Below are 16,517 nucleotides of genomic sequence, written 5' to 3'. Positions count from 1 at the left end.
TGATCCATTATTATGTCTCTACATAAAGTCCAAGTATTCATGAAATATCCATAGATCTTAATTTATTGGATTTAGTGCAATTTACATATTCAATAACAGTTTTATTGAACAACACCTCAGTAACATCTTTATTGCAAATAAAATATGTTTAATTTTATAAACTTTGAGTTTTAGGGCATACAACCCAAAAAATCCATCGTGAACAGGAGTTCATAATATACTCAAGATTAAAACTAAGTCTCATAGGTCATCTTATTGAAATAGAAACCAGACTACTCAACAGTGTTACATCTAGTGGTTACTATTTCATGGTCTAGTCTTATGCAAACCCATTGCATTAGATACCCCTACAAGTGTGTCACCTGCACGAGCACGTTGGATCATTATGTTTGTATCAAATACAAAGTGGATCGTATCTATAGTGTTACCAGGATAAGATATCCAACCTTATCCCTATATGATAGACCCTTTAGGTTGTGTCTTCAATATTGATCCCTGTATGTCTCCACATATAGTTTAAGACTCGCAACCTTGGATGTTAGTTTATTGAATTTAGGGTTATTAAGACAAAAAAAAAAAAAAAAAAAAAAAAACAACAATACAAACAATTTATTGAATTAACATCTACAACTTTTTATTGATGATGGTCAATTAATAACATTTACTATATACGAGTTTTAGGGCATAAAACCCAATAAACTCCCACTTGAACTAAAACTGTAGTCAGCGGGTTGTACACAATCCAAAAGGTGGGATAATGCTAAATACAATAAAGTAGCACATCTATATACCCATTACACATCTCTCACTTGCCCTAGATTACACAATGTACATGTCTCGTAGACCTAGATTCTCTAGATGACTCTCGAACACTTTAGCCAAGAGAGCCTTTGTAAATGGATCATCAATGTTGTGCTTTGAGGCAATTTTTGTGACGATCACATCTCCTCTTTGCACAATCTCCCTTATCAAGTGATATTTTCTCTTAATATACCTTCCTCGTTTATGACTATGAGGTTCTTTAGAGTTTACTACTGTCTCACTATTGTCACGGTATAAGGTGATGAGCAAGTTCATATTTGGAACCATTTCCAAATCATTCAGGAACTTCCTTAGCCAAATTGCTTTACAAGCAGCTACATGCTCAACTTCCATAGTGGAATCTACAATGCATCATTGCTTGATACTATGTCATACTATAGTTCTCCCATTTAGGATAAACACTGATCTTAACGTGGATTTCCTAGAATCCTTGTCAGTTTGGAAGTTAGAGTCGGTGTATCCTGTAAGGATCAAACCCTTAGATCCATATACCAGCTTGTAATCCCTCGTTTTTCTAAGATATTTGAGGATATTCTTAACCGTTTTCCAGTGGTAACCTTGGATTGGACTAGTAACTATTGAAAATTCCCACTTCATAACAAATTTTTGGCCTAGAGTAGAGCATAACATACATTAAGCTACCTATAGCTAAGGCATAGGGATTACGTCTCATATCCTCAACTTCTTGAGGTGTCTTAGGACACTGTTCCTTAGACAAGTGAACCCCATGCCTGAAAGGATACATCGAATATCTAGTCAACATTTTGTCGATATAATTTTCTTGGAACAGAGCTAACATTTTATTCCTGCGATCCCTGATGATTTGAATCCTAAGTACATACTACGCCTTTCCCAAATCTTTCATTTGGAATTGGGCTGTCAACCATTCCTTCATGTCAGTAAGGTATCCTACATCATTCCCAATGAGTAGGATATCTTCCACATAAAGTATTAGAAAAGCTACTCTATACTTGATTATTTTCTTGTAAATACAAGGTTCATCAACGTTTTGATCAAAGCCAAAAGATTTGATCGCTGTATCAAATCTAATGTTCCAAGATCTGGACGTTTTTTTTAACCCATAAATGGATTGATTCAGCTTGCAAACTTTTTGCTTCTGACCTTGGGCTACGAACCCCACGGGCTGAGACATGAAGATATTCTCCTCAAGATTACCATTCAGAAAAGCAGACTTGACATCCATTTTCCATATCTCATAGTCATAATATGTGGCTGTGGACAAGAGAACTCTTATAGACTTGCATAGAAATATGGGAAAAAGTTTTCTCATAATCAAACCCCTTCCCTTTGGGTATAACCCTTTGTCACAAGTCTAGCTTTGAAGGTCTGTACCTTTCCAGCTATATCTCTCATTCTTTTGTAGATCCATTTACACCCTATGGGTTTGACCACTTTAGGTAAATCTACAAGCTCTTATACTGAATTGGAGTACATGGACTCTATTTCAAGGTTCATGGCTTTGACCCATTGGTCCTTGTCTACGTCATTCATTGCTTGTTTATAGGACAATGGATCCTCAACACCATCATCTGGTATGACAACCTGAGTTTCTGTTAAATTGAAGAAACGGTTAGGTTGTATCACAACCTTCCCACTGTGTCGAGGCACTCTCAATGATTGAAAAGGATATGATTGACCTGAAGTGCTGGCTTCTGCATTAATTCTTGATAAAGGACCAACTTCATCAACAACCCTTGTTGATTGTTCCATAGCTTCACCTAATACTACTTTGCTACATGGTTTATAATCTCTCATGTGGTTTTTCTCTAAAAATGTAGCGTTTCTCGATACAAACACTTTAGTTTTTTTAGGGTTAAAGAATAGACCACCTCTCGTTTCCTTCGGGTAAACAAAAAATTGGCACAATCTTGGATGAGGTTCCAACTTCTTAGGATTTGTCACTGACATATGTGCAGGACAACTCTAGATTCTAAAGTAACATAAACTTGGTTTACGCCCCCTTCATAATTTGAAAGGTGTTTTAGAAACACTCTTCGAGGGAACATGGTTCAAGATGTGAACTGAAGTCTCCACTGCATAGCCCCAAAACGAGTAAGGTAATTGAGCATAGTTCATCATTGAATGAATCATATCCAATAAGGTTTTATTTCTCCTTTCTGATACACCGTTCTGTTGAGGTGTACCAGGTGGTGAGATTTCGGATTGAATTTCATGTTCTATCAAATAGTCCTAGAATTCTAAGTCCATGTACTCTCCACCCCGATCAGATTGAAGTGTTTTAATTGTTTACCAACTAGGTTTTCAACTTCAATCTTATACTCTTTGAACTTTTTAAAGGCTTTAGACTTATGTTCCATTAGGTATAAGTAACCATACCTTGAACAATCATTTATAAAAGAGATGAAGTATTCGTACCCTCCTTTAGCCTTTACATTCATTAGTCCACAAAAGTCTGAATGTATAAGCTCTAAAGGCTCATTGGCTCTATAACCTTTTCCACTAAAAGGTCTTTTAGTAATTTTTCCTTCGAGACAGGATTTACATGAAGGTAATGAATCATCTTCTAACTTGTTTAGAAGTCCATTCTTTTCCAATCTCCTAATCCTATTGAGATTTATGTGACCTAATCTCAAATGTCAAAAGTAGGTATCATTGTTACTTGGAGTAATTCTACATCTTTTAGTTTGAGTATTAGCAGTTCTAAACATCTCATGATTTAAAAGTGCTTTTGATTTAGTTAGTCTTAATACATATAAGTTGTCTTCTAGTTTAGCTGAACAAATAATGACACCATTCTTCAAAATGAATGCTTCATTTGAATTAAAAGAAACAGAATATGATTGTTCAATTAAACAATAAATAGAAATAAGATTCCTTTTCATCTTGGGAGCAATGTATAAGTTTTCTAAAAACAAAAATCTATTTCCAAAGGATAACTTAGCAGCTCCCACTGCACAAACTGAAATGGCATCTCTTGTTCCAACTTTAAGCATCATTTCATCCTCTTCTAGCTGCTAAAAGGAACTAATTCTCTATAAAGAAGAACAAATATGATTAGTGGCTCCTGAATCAAGTATTCAGGCATCATGGTCATTTTTCACTAAACAAGTTTCCAGAACTAGTAAATCATATTTACCTTCATTATTTTTCTTCTTCTTAACAGGTATGTGGGAAAATTTTCCAATGACCATTCACATTACAATAGAAGCATTTGCCCTTGTCAGCCTTAGCTTTGCCCTTGCCTTTGCCAGCAGTGGGATCTTTCCCCTTCCCTTCTTTCTTTTTCTAGATCTTTTTAGTACCAGAAGTCGAAGGAGCAGACTTAGTTCTAGAGGATGAACACTTATAGAATATTTTGGAATGGGAAACATTTGTCTCTCCTTCTACTGATCCTTTATCTTTCATAAGAGATTGAAAAGTCTGTAACTCATTCAGAAGGGTAGTTAGATTGTATTGTATTTTGTTAATTACAGCATTGCTGCGGAATTAAAGAAAACTATTTGAAAGAGATTCCAAAATAAAGAACACCTGACTCTTCTCATCTATGACCACACCATTCATTTTGACAACATGGAAATGGACCATCAGGTCGTAAACATGTTCTCACACTGATTAGCTCTCTTTCGTGCGCACATTATAAATGTACTTGAGGGTCTCGTACTGGGTCTGAGAGGACAGTTGTCCAAACATCTCTTAGAGGGACTCCATGAGTTGATGTGCAGTTATCATGGCCTCATGTTTCTTGGTAAGAACGTCAGATAGACTTGCCAAGATGTGGACTCGGGCCTTATCATTGGCCTTCGTCCAACGGTCATAAACATCCTTCAACACTTGAGATGCATTTCGAGCAGGGACAGGAGGACATTACTTCATCAAGACAAACCTTAGATCATCAATAACTAGAATCGTATTCAAGTTAGATTTCCACGTCGCAGAGTTTTCACCAGTTAATTTCTCATTTTTAAGCAAAATATGATTGACCTTATTAGTTATCTTCATCATAACCCATTACTTAATTATCCAATAAATTTAACGAAAACACATTTAATCACAGAACCCTAATTAAACTATTGATTTCAGTTTTTGCATCGATATTTCAGAGGTTTAAAGCAACAACCATCGAGGGTGATCAACTACTTCTCTCCTGAATCGAGAAAATCTTAGCCAATCACTAATACCATAATAACTCTTATTCCTATAGTTTTTAGTTACTATTGTTTCAGTCAAGGATTCATTAACTAACTTAATTCATACTGTAAGTGTAACCCTCCCATTTTCGGATCCCAGAGGTACGCTTCAACAGGCTACCGAAGGGAAAGCCAACTATTGAAGATTAACCTAAGAAACCTTATCCATTGCTGGAGTTTGCGTTATTCCAACCCGTATGATGAGGCCTTCCGAAGGAATGGTTGCTTTAGGACACATAGTCGGACCATAGGAATCTCACAATGCAACCTAATGGAGGAGACCGTGGGATACGTTGACACGTTTCCTTTCCCATTTATTATGAATACTTTCCCCATTCACCTTATTATTGGCCCATTCGAACATTTTTCGAAGTGAGGTCGTGCCTGGGTTGACACGAAGTCGAGCATGCATCTCATGGTTTGATATATCATGTATACCAATATCCTCCCACAAAAGTAATATAATATTTTTATTAGGATTTTATTATACTTAGTTAAAACCCCAACTAATAATTTTTTTTAAACTTCTTTAGATTTTCTCAATATAATATTTATATTGAATAGTTTTGACAAAACATGATTTCATTTATATGAAATCAATCATTTATTACATGCTTATAAAATATTTTCCCAATTCACCTTCCAAGTCGGTTCTCAGGTAGAGATATTTTGTTTCCGTCAGATTAAATACCCCTTCCTAGACAGAACCTTCCTTAGACAAAGGTCCCTTATGAAAAATTCTTTTGTAAATTTAATTTTTTATTGATATTAAAACAAATTAAAAAAGATTACGTATTCCTAATCCTATTAGAAATAGCATAGACCAATTTTAAAGTATTTAAAAAATTTGACCTATGTTTGCATGCAATCTACATTATAGATTTTAATCAATTTCATTAATGCTATAACGTAACTCTTTATAAATTAATGAATTATTAAATCTATAAAAACAAGCATTCACATACATTATGCCACTATTTATTAGAACAATTTTAATATATAGTATGATGCATAGATATGTTTATGTTAATCATACATCACTAATATGACTTTTATATTATGATACATTAGCATGCTAATTCAATCATGCATCATTAAAATATAACTCTTTATACTTAATCATGATGCATGTACATGCTTATCCTAAGATAAATTTTTTTGAATCTATATGATATACAATATGTAATAAGAATTCAAAAATAAATAATTTAAAACATACATCCAATGCATAATTAAATTAAATAGCAAAAAATGAATTGATTTTGTCACCCCAATACAAAATTAATTGATTAAATTAATATAATTATTATATTAATTTAATTAATTAATATAAAAATAATACAAAATAGGAATTAGGTTAAATTGAAGCTGCAGCCGAAGGTCTCGCGAGCGCCGCTTGGTTCATTCGAATACTTGAAGTGTTGCAATGTTGTGACTGCACTTCACCTCTGTCTTTGAGCGTTGCATTGTTGTGATAGCAGCGTCACGACATTGATCGGCAGAACACTCATGTTCTACACGTTTTTCATTTCTATCAATCGACACAAACTTATAGATTCAAAGCAAGAAAAATTGTCCAAAAATAAAATGGGCTCTTACAATTTAATCAAATTAAAAAGTAAACTAGTGTCAAAATTGAAAACATTCAATTTTGCAAACCAACCATTCAAACATTCTATGATGTAGAATATTAAAACCCACCTCTAAACGATTTTGTTTTGAAAAATATAAAGAACAAAGATGCAAGGAATTGACTTTGATACCAATTGAAGTGATCGAATCCCACACTGGAAACGTTCTCGTGAGAGATTGCCTTGCATTCCGTGATTAGAATTTTCATTAAACAAAATTATTATGCTGAATGAAATAGATAAATAGTAAACTAACATGCAATTGGGAAAAAGGGTTAAAATAATTCTTACATTTGTAGATTCCCCAAGTGCCACAAACAATCCTCTCCAAGGTTCCAACGAATGGATCTCCAAACAATCTTGATCATGAACAAATCCTTGAGCGATCTCAAGCACTACCACAAAAGTTACTTCATTATTCTTTAGGATTCCAATAGAGGGATAGGTGGTATCCGACTATTGGGAGAGGAAGAGGAGAATAAGTTTTTTTGAGAATTTAGAGGATTTATGCTTAGAGAAAATTCTGCACGATAACACTAACGAATTATGGATTATCAAAGTTTCTTTGCAATGAGAATTGTGTATTCAGTACATTCCCAAAGGGTCATGAGGAGGTCTTTATATAGAGAAAGGCCAAGCCCCTTCCTAATATATTTTCCTTTTTTGTAATTAATTAAATAACATTTATTTAATTAGTTAGTCCATTTAATTAAATAACACTTATTTAGTTTTAATTTGCACAATAATTAAATAATCACTTATACATTAAACCCAATTTAATGTACATATTTAATTATCATATATATCCCATATATATATGTGCAAAGCCTTTCTATTAATTAATTCTTTGTGAATCTAATTCATTTGAATTAATTAATTTGAATCTTATTCAAATATCGCTCTTCAATTTAATTATAGATCATATCCATAATTCCATAATTAATTATATATTAATCCCATTCATATATAGTTTTCTCAAATTAATTTGAACAATTCAAATTATCCTTCTTAAGTATCCTCTAGTGCGCTAACGAGGGGACCTTGTGGACATGTAGATCAGAAGCTCCAACGATATGAGATTAATTGGTTAAACTCATTAATCAAGTTAATCAATATTCGTTAATTGTAGGTATATTCCACTAAAGACCCACAACTGCACTTTTCTCACTACAGATATATTTCTGTGTCCATGGATATAGATTAATTACTAGTAAGTTAGTTCTTCATAAGTGTTCGTAACTCCAACTGGGTCAAATTACCGTTTTACCCTTGGTTACCTCTAGCTCCTTAAGTACCTGTGCTTCTCTAATGAACAGCTTGTTTATGGTCCAATCAATAAACAAAGATCCCATTCAGGCCAATGAGAGGGTAGGACCCTTTGTTCAAGTCCCAGAGACATCACTTAAGGGAACACTCATCTACTTACCCTCGAGGAGGGAAGAAGTGAATTTTATATTATATTATTATGTTCCTAGCTCCCCACTCGCTCTTGTCTACAAAATCGTAGACATATTGGGTCGGCGAACTGGTCACCCTCACTCATGCAAATCAAAGGACAATCCCTCGTAAATAGGAGTTCATAATATACTCAGAATTAAGACTAAGCTGCCTAGGTCATCCTATTGAAATAGAAACCAGACTAGTCACGGTGTTACATTTAGTGGTTACTATTTTGCGGTCCAATCTTATGAAAAATCATTGCATAGGATACCCCCACTCGCATGTGACCTACACAAATGCGTTGGATCATTAGTTTGTATTAAAAACAAAGTAGGTCGTATCCATAGTGTTATCAGGATAAGGTACCCAACCTTATCCCTATACTATAGACCCTTTAGGTTGTGTCTTAAACATTGATCCCTGTATGTCTCCACATACAGTTCAAGACTCATAAGACAACCTTGGAAGTTAGGTTATTAGATTTAGGGTTATTAAGATAAAAAAGACAACAATACAAACAATAAAATTTATTGAATTAACATCTATAACTCTTTTTTGATGATGGTCAACTAATAACATTTACTATTTACACGTTTTAGGGCATAAAACCTAATAGTCAAATGAGTAAGATTGCTGAGAAACAGGGGATGAAGGTGGAGTGGCTGAAACGAGTTAAAGAGAGCTTGGGGTTGAGATTTGGAGGGAGGTTGGTATGCAAGGTTATTCTTATTATAACATAGATAAAGTGTGTAGCCTAACTTGCCACAAATTTGGCATTGAGGACGAGTTGAGCATGGAGGTCGATTTGGATGAGAAAATGGCCCATGAGCAGGACCAGAGTAAACAAAAGATTGGCGTGGAAAGGGGGGCATATTATTAGCAAAATGGGGAGAGGAACCAGGAGAAGCAAAGTTACCTGAAGGAGGCTTACCTAGAGAAGGAGGATGTTGATTGAAGGGTCTTTTAGTTGGAGAGAGGAAAAAATTTGTGAGGTTAGCTTGAACCATATTGAGCTGATCACAGACGTTTGTTTTTCCAACCGAGCATCATAAGCCAATAAGAGATCCCTAACATCAACTAGGGGCGGGTGATCAATCCTATTATAAATGTTTGTGACAAAAGCATTATACTCAAGACCTAATCCTTCCAATATATATCCGAGATGATCACGATAAAAAAGAGGCTCACTAAACGCGGCAAACCGGTCAGCAATATCCTTAATCTGTGTAAGGTATTGAGAAATAGAGAGTCCATCCTTTTTCACTCATTGAAGTTGAGAACGGAGACCCATGATCTAGGCTATAGAAGTTGATTCATAGACTCGTTTAAGAGTATCCCAGATTTCGAAAGCAGTTAAGCAACCAACGATTTCAGCAAGCTTATCTTTACTCAGGGAGGGAGTACAACCAACTCATGATTGTGCAACCAAACCATTGCTAAAACGTAAAGTGAGGATTCACCTGAATACAGAGCTGATCAAAATACTGAGGTGGCATTGGAATGGAGCCATCAATAAATCCTTGAACATCATAAGTGATGATAAAATTAAGAAGCTGGTTTTTTCAAAAGAGGTAATTCGAATCGGTGAGTTTGATAGACAGTGGTTGAGAAGGAGAGGGGAATAGACTAGGGTTTTGCGGTGGTGGAGCAAGATATTTAACAATTGAGTTGACGGATAAGGGTATAAGCCGTTGGTAGGTTGAAAGGGATGAAGACTTGGATTAATAGGAAAATTATGGTTTATTTGGAGACGGGGATGAAGTTGGGGAGGATGAGTTTGTGCAATGGGTGGAGTTAGAGACGGGGTTTGATTTTGACTGGTAGTAAGCTGTATGATTGGTGAATTTTGTGGCAGAGATGATGTAGACTGCTATGATGTAATTGGTAAAATGATGGAGGATGTTGTTGACGAAACCGTGAGGATGTTTTTTTATGAAACTATTGAAGAGGACGTTGAAGGTAGCGTGGAAGATGATGTCATTGCATAGAAAATAAAAAAGGGAGAACTGTAGCTTTGATACCATAAAGTAATATTTGGATGTTGATAATAATCCTCTCTGTGTGTTTATAGAGGCAGAGAATTCATTATTATATAGAAAATTAGGAAAACACGTATTCAATATAGATTGGTGCAAAGATAACAACCAAAACAAACAAAATACAGAAGATATAAAAGGGCAGAATAGTAAAATACAAAGAAATGAATGGAAAATCTTCTATTACCTACTGTTCAAGCATTTCTCTATTATTTCATGAATGTTCCGTTTAGATAAATCTTGTTCCGTTTAAATAAGTCTTATACACGTGTGAAAACATTAAATCTTTAAAATAAAAACTTAACAGTGCCTCTAAATTGATTCCATATAAAAAAGATTTTCATGTTTTTCAACAACTTAGAAGGAAAAAAGGTGAGAATTTTTCTCAGAGAAAAACATGAAAGAGTAGAAATCAGACTAAACACTTTTCTCAACAAGTGTTAACTACTAACTATCTTACCTAAGTTTATATAAATTTTCCATTAGGTAAAGAAACCAAACATTCATCTAGAGAAATTAAAGAAAAACTTGCTTGAGCACTCCCTCTTTATTGTCTCCATCATTTCTTGGTTGAAATGTTGTTACTTGTTAGTTGTTTTGGTGATCATGATTCTTTTTTCTTTTCCACTCTAGGATTTAATAGAGAGAATAAAAATAATAATATAACACTGTTTTCAGTGGACGAGGAAAAGTTTTTTGGCGTTGTGCCTCTCAATCTCTTTTATAGTGTCTTTGGAAAGAAAGAAATAGTCGAACTTTTTAAGATAATTTAGCTTCTTTGGATTCTTTTTGGGCTTTTGTTCAGCATACGGCCTCCTGGTGGTGTACGAATACATCAAATTCTTTTGTAATTTCCTCCTTTTGACGATTTTTAACAATTGGAAGGCGCTCTGTATTAATCTTCTGAGGTGGGGTCCTCTCAACCCCATGCCGTGTTCCTCTTTTTTGTTCGGAATATACTTGTTTGTTTCCTATAGAAAAAATAATAATATAGAAACGGTAGAAAAGGGGAACTCAAAATTGTAATACCATGTAAAGAAACAATACATATTGTAAAATCAGTGGCCAATTCTAGCCATATACATGTGTATCTCTATCTGCTTCTAAGCATAATTTCATGTCTACTTCATGTTTCTCGTCAATTCTCATTAGTACAAAGATTTATGTACACTTCCTCATTACCAATGTTGCTGCTGATGTTCCCTTGAAGAAAGGTGAAGAAGATTGTGGTAGAGCTTTGGTGAATCATATGAATTGACTGAACATCCTTGGGCCTTGGATACTGGCAACTGGACTCGAGCATCGGAATTGGGACGGAGTAGTCGCCTTTCTTGGCTACAAGCTCACCTTCTCCAATGCTCGGTGCTGAAGTTCAACTGGATAGTCACGAACACACCCTATTCGGGGCCCTGCACCAGTTGTCCATTTGCAAGATAGTTGTCTTCCCAGTTGATATGATTTTGTTTCTTTATGTGAGTTTATTCTTTTCAGTATTGATTCATCAGGAATGATCTCTACCTCGCAACTTCTATTTTCCTCTTCCAACACATTTTTCTCTCGAGCTTCGGTATCCAACTCCGAAGCAGATATTACAGATCTCATTTCTAGATTTTCTGCTGTGTGAAGATTGGTTAATTTTATACTCAAATCCATCGACCCACTTGGCTTGAATGTTTTGATGGTTGACGGTGTTTCTTGCTCTGAAAAATCTGATTTTCCACCAATGGTTTCTGCAGCAACAATCTCTGGAACGGCATCATCTGAATCACCACTCAATTGTTGAATCCCATCCTCCTCTGATGAGTCTTTTCGAACATGAAGATTGCCCTTTTGCATTTGTAGTTCATTCTCTTCCTCATCGTGTGGACTCATCTAATTTACAAGGAAACATGTAAACTATGTTCTGATTTCAATAAAATAACATCATAGATCTGAGTTTTCCAATTCTAACCTTCACATGAGTGAGATCAACATTGTTTTCCGCAAGGAAGGAGATAAATTCATGAAAGTTTTCTTCCGTGGGACGGTAATGACCACTATGAGGCCAAACTGCCTGTTTAAAAAGACAAGAAACTGTCATTAAACGATGAATGGACTCAAGGTTGAAGACACAAGCTATTCAAATAGTAGAAATTCGAGTGGGAAATGAACGAAAGAAAATTATACGTGCTCTGTGACATGTACCTGTAGGATGCCATTTTCAAGAGCCAATCTCCCAGCAGCCAGTGTGGCTCCTCCAGCCAAGAAACTCGAATGGTGAAACTTACCCTTCATTTTCTTTCCAACATACAAGGCTTTAGAGGTGCTGAGAACAAATATCCACTTCTCGTGCTTATCGACTCTCATCGTGTGAAGTAGTTCCCCAGATTGCTTGTAAATGAACTTCCCATCCTCCACAACAACTTCATAGGCTGTTCTTTCCAACTGAAAGAAAAGCATGTGGATGATTTGACATTCCATAACACACGAACTAAGAGAATAAATAACAATTCAATGCAGGTTTTAGAGGCTCACTGGACCCAAATACTTAATGCATTGCTGTTGAAGTTTCACTCTGGGACATTCTTCAACAAGATCTACTCCCTTCCCTTCTCCTATATCCAACCTACCAAAGTACAAACACTTTAGTTTGACTAATTTGTCTCAATGCGCAACATGTGCCAACACTTGTTGAACATATGTTAGATACTTGTTGTAGCTTGATATAAGTGTGTCCAAATGCAAGTTCAATACTTGTCAAGCCAAATTTGAATGCTCGTTAGTTAAGTGATTATATATATATATTATATAAATAACTACTTTCATTGAGAAAAAATGAAAGAAAATAAGAGCATACAAAAAAACCAAGCCCAAAAAACTTTCCTAGAGAAAGATTTCCAACTACATAAGATATTACCTAGGAAATAATTACAAAAAGTATTTGAAACCGAAGCCCAAAAAGATACATGAAACATCACCAAAAACCAAACTCCCTCTCCACCCCACAAAATACTCTGTTGATAAACCCCACACCCTTGCAAACCAAAGAAAACAACACTTCTCTTTGAAGGCAGATAGAGGAGGAACTCTCTGATTATTAAACAAACATCCCTTTGATGAGCAAGAGAAAAATCAAACTCTTGAAAGAAGTCATTCCATGCTGATCTTGCAAACTAACACTCTCAGAGAAGGTGATCCAAGTTTTCCTCTATCTTCCGATAAAGGATGCAACAAAAAGGATCCATTAACGAAGGCATCTTTCTCAAAAGCCTATCCGTTGTATTCACGCGACCAAGAAAAACTTTCCAAGAAAATAATTTGACTTTCTTTGGAATCTTAATCCTCCATAAAACATCAAAAGACCGACTCAATAATAGGAGAGGGATCCAATAGATTCCTATGGAAAGACATACAAGAGAAGTCCTCTGTGGGGGTAGGACTACAAACACGAGCATCCTTTCTCCGAAGCCTAGAGTCAAAACCCTCAATCAAGGAAAGAAGAGAAGCCATCTCCGTCGTTTCCTATTGGACAAAGGCCCAACTAAAACCAAAGGAGAAAGAAACCAAAATCCTCAACCAAACCAAAAAATTCGACACCCGACGATTTTTCAAGGAGGACAAATGATATAATCAAAGAAATGTAGAAGAGAAAGGTCTATCCCCCACTCAATGATCTCCCTAATATACGTTTCCTTACTATCTCCCACAACACAAAAAACAAAATGGGAAAAAGAAGGGACATGAAAAGAAATATCTCTTCGCAGATTTTGGTGTGTATCTTTAACCCCTTTCGCCACCCACTCACAGGGATTGGACCGTGCTTGCTCACAATAATCTTCTACCACAAGGATTTAGGCTCAAAGGAAAAATGCTAAAGCCATTTAGGTAATAGAGCTTTGTTGCACAATCTTAAATTTTCGAGCTCTAACCTCTCTTGATTCGCAGGTTTCCCCACAACATCCCAGCTAACAAAATGAGGCCTTTTCCCTTCCTCCACCCTTCCCTCTCATAAGCTTTTTAATGCTCTTGCAAACTGAGACAAACACACTGAAGAGAGAAAAGTAATAGATGGGGATTCCACTCAACACCGATCTGATGAGCGTCAATCCCCAGCTATGGAAAAGAAACTTTTCTTTCATGAAGCTAATCTCTTCCTAATATTCTTTATGGGGAATCCCAAAACAAGATAACTCTCGAATTACCCTCCAAAGAAGAGGCTGAGGTAGGATGAAGGAAAGGAGCCAACATCACAACCAACCAATCTAGTGCATCTATTAAGTTATTCCTTCTTGCAATTTATACCCAATATCTGATACTTATGTTAATTTTAAGCCCCAACATCCCCTCAAAGAACCCTAGAATGTGATTGAGGATAAAGAATGAGTCCTCTTTGCTAGAGCAGAAGAACATCGTGTCATTAGCAAACTGAAAGTGAGATAGAGCCACCTCCTTAGAACCAACCAACCTTAAAGGGATCAAGAATGCCTCCTTCCACCCCCTTGTAAATGATACAACTTAAGACATCCACAACCAATAGGAATAGGAAACGAGATAAAGGGTCCTCCATCCACTCCCTTTATTGAACCCTTCGGAGATCCATTGATAAGGACCAAATAATTCACATTTCTAATGCATCCCCACATCCACATCCTCCATTTATACCTAAAGCCTTTCTTTTCCATCACCCTATCCAAGAAATCCCAGTCAACATGGTGAGAAACCCGATTTTAAAAATCACTTCTTCCTTTTTCTTGGTTCTATAATTCTCAATGGTCTCGATTGTTATTAGTTAAGTATAACAAAGGGACAGAAAACTAAGTATAATGAAGGGGCACAAATAGTAAAATATGACCGAAAAAAATAATAAGGTTTGAGACTGGAATATATCATCCTCGTTTTTTTAAGCTTATTGACCTCAAATTTTCTTTAGGATTAAAATTGATATACATTCCAATAAACTTATTGTTGTTGTGCCATTGTGTCCATCCATGCCTTGACTCTCATCTAAATCAATATCCACGCTTCTTAGTATCCAACATGTTTTACTCTAAACCTTTAGCTTCCAGAAAACCTGAATTTTAGTATTGGAACCTTTAAAAAATTTGGTCAAGGAATGTACCAATAGAAAAAGGGTTGTTCACTCTGGGAATGAAGCCATTTATCATAATAAAACTGTAGGTTCTGGCCATAACGATGTCGTGGATCAATCTGGCAACAGAAAAAGAAATTACAATTGATAACAGTGAGTTAAAATTCAAAAACTGGTACTATGTAACACTTTATATTTCTCAAATCCAATAGACTTAACAGCCTCAAGCCAGTGTTGTAAAGCCAGCATTTGAGCTTTGTCATTTTTAGACAAACCCTTTCCAACCTGTTATGTTTTTGAAAACATATGGTTAGGTACTTTTGAGATGTTTGTTAGGTTCATGACAATATGTAGTAAAAAATAGTGAAGCTACTCTAGCAGCTCTGGTTCTTGCTCGAGACCACCGCGAAATGGCGGTTTTTTGTTTCTCGATGTCGAAAAATGATATAGAACTCCTCCTGAGATCAGCAAAATTCAACAGTTTCCACCTGAAACATAGACAAGGCACTGAGAACAAGCTCAAGAAAGATTCATTTTGATTCAGAACAATGACACACGCCAGCATACATACCAACTCTTCTCTGCAAGAACTGCACAATCAGCCAGCCTTCTCCTGGTTCTGAAGCTTTTATAAACTTTCTGTAATTCAATTGCTGCTGTGTCCTCCAGATTCGTTGGAACGAGATCCGTCATTGTTCGGATCCCATCATGACTCTGGGGTGTAGGAGACTGATTCACCATGTCTTTGCTCTTTGGACTATTAGCAAGAACATCCAACTCTTCCTCCCGTAGAGGAATATCTGTTGTCTCCATTGAACTCATCTTCTCCAACGATTTGATTATTGTAGGCTTCAAATCTCCACTATTGGAACTGCAGGATCGCTCAAGAGCTTTTACTTCATCATCGCCAAAATTGATGAATTTCACAGTAATAGAATCCGATTCTACCCCATTTTTCGCATCAATGTATTTGGCCAAAGGACACGAAAAGAAAGCCCCCATTTTAGCAAAAATGGTTCAGCAAAGCCAAGATGAACACTATTCCTGTAACATGAAGTTCCTAGAAATAAGAACAAAAAATCCAACAACAAATGAAGTGATAAATCTTCAAGGAATAGACAGAGTCAGTCTCTTAACAAACAAGTAGAATTTATCCCCCCCAAAAAAAGATTCGTGCACAATCAATACCAAGGATACTTCACAAGAAAACAAAGAATTGAAAGATATAAATGCTAAACTTGAAGTCCAAGGAGAGTTTCCCTTAACTTTCAAACCCACAATAACGAAATAACAGCAATAAGAGCAGTATACTTTTCATTAAAAGCAGAACTGAGGATGGCCTAGAACCAAA

General features: G+C 35.8%; 1 protein-coding gene across 2 annotated transcripts; it reads right to left on the bottom strand.

Moving 5' to 3' along the window:
• Nucleotides 1-11,100: 11,100 nt before the first annotated feature.
• On the bottom strand, nt 11,101-16,306 carry LOC120070552 (IQ domain-containing protein IQM2-like). Of its 2 annotated transcripts, XM_039022344.2 has the most exons (8): nt 15,738-16,306; nt 15,540-15,654; nt 15,386-15,451; nt 15,197-15,285; nt 12,613-12,703; nt 12,283-12,522; nt 12,050-12,151; nt 11,101-11,970 (listed from the first exon to the last, which is right to left on the bottom strand). In XM_039022344.2, the coding sequence occupies exons 1-8, from the start codon at nt 16,166-16,168 to the stop codon at nt 11,434-11,436; spliced, it is 1,671 nt and encodes a 556-aa protein (XP_038878272.1). In that variant the 5' UTR covers nt 16,169-16,306; the 3' UTR covers nt 11,101-11,433. The 2 variants fall into 2 exon arrangements, with proteins under 2 accessions (XP_038878272.1, XP_038878273.1); XM_039022345.2 differs by lacking the exon at nt 15,386-15,451.
• Between the last annotated feature and the right edge of the window lie 211 nt (nt 16,307-16,517).

Source organism: Benincasa hispida, chromosome 2 (genome assembly GCF_027475165.1).
Source record: "Benincasa hispida cultivar pf3 chromosome 2, pf3_genome.v1.1, whole genome shotgun sequence".
In the NCBI taxonomy this organism is placed as follows: domain Eukaryota; kingdom Viridiplantae; phylum Streptophyta; class Magnoliopsida; order Cucurbitales; family Cucurbitaceae; genus Benincasa; species Benincasa hispida.
This window is presented reverse-complemented; position numbering and strand designations above follow the sequence as displayed.

Bases quoted from the DNA above. Each gene is read 5' to 3' on its own strand.
- LOC120070552 (XM_039022344.2), bottom strand. From the start codon at position 16,168: ATGGGGGCTTTCTTTTCGTGTCCTTTGGCCAAATACATTGATGCGAAA. The intron at 12,152-12,282 runs GTACATGTCACA...CTTTTTAAACAG, and splicing joins TTGAAAATGGCATCCTACAG to GCAGTTTGGCCTCATAGTGG. The intron at 11,971-12,049 runs GTTAGAATTGGA...CTTGTAAATTAG, and splicing joins TTGATCTCACTCATGTGAAG to ATGAGTCCACACGATGAGGA.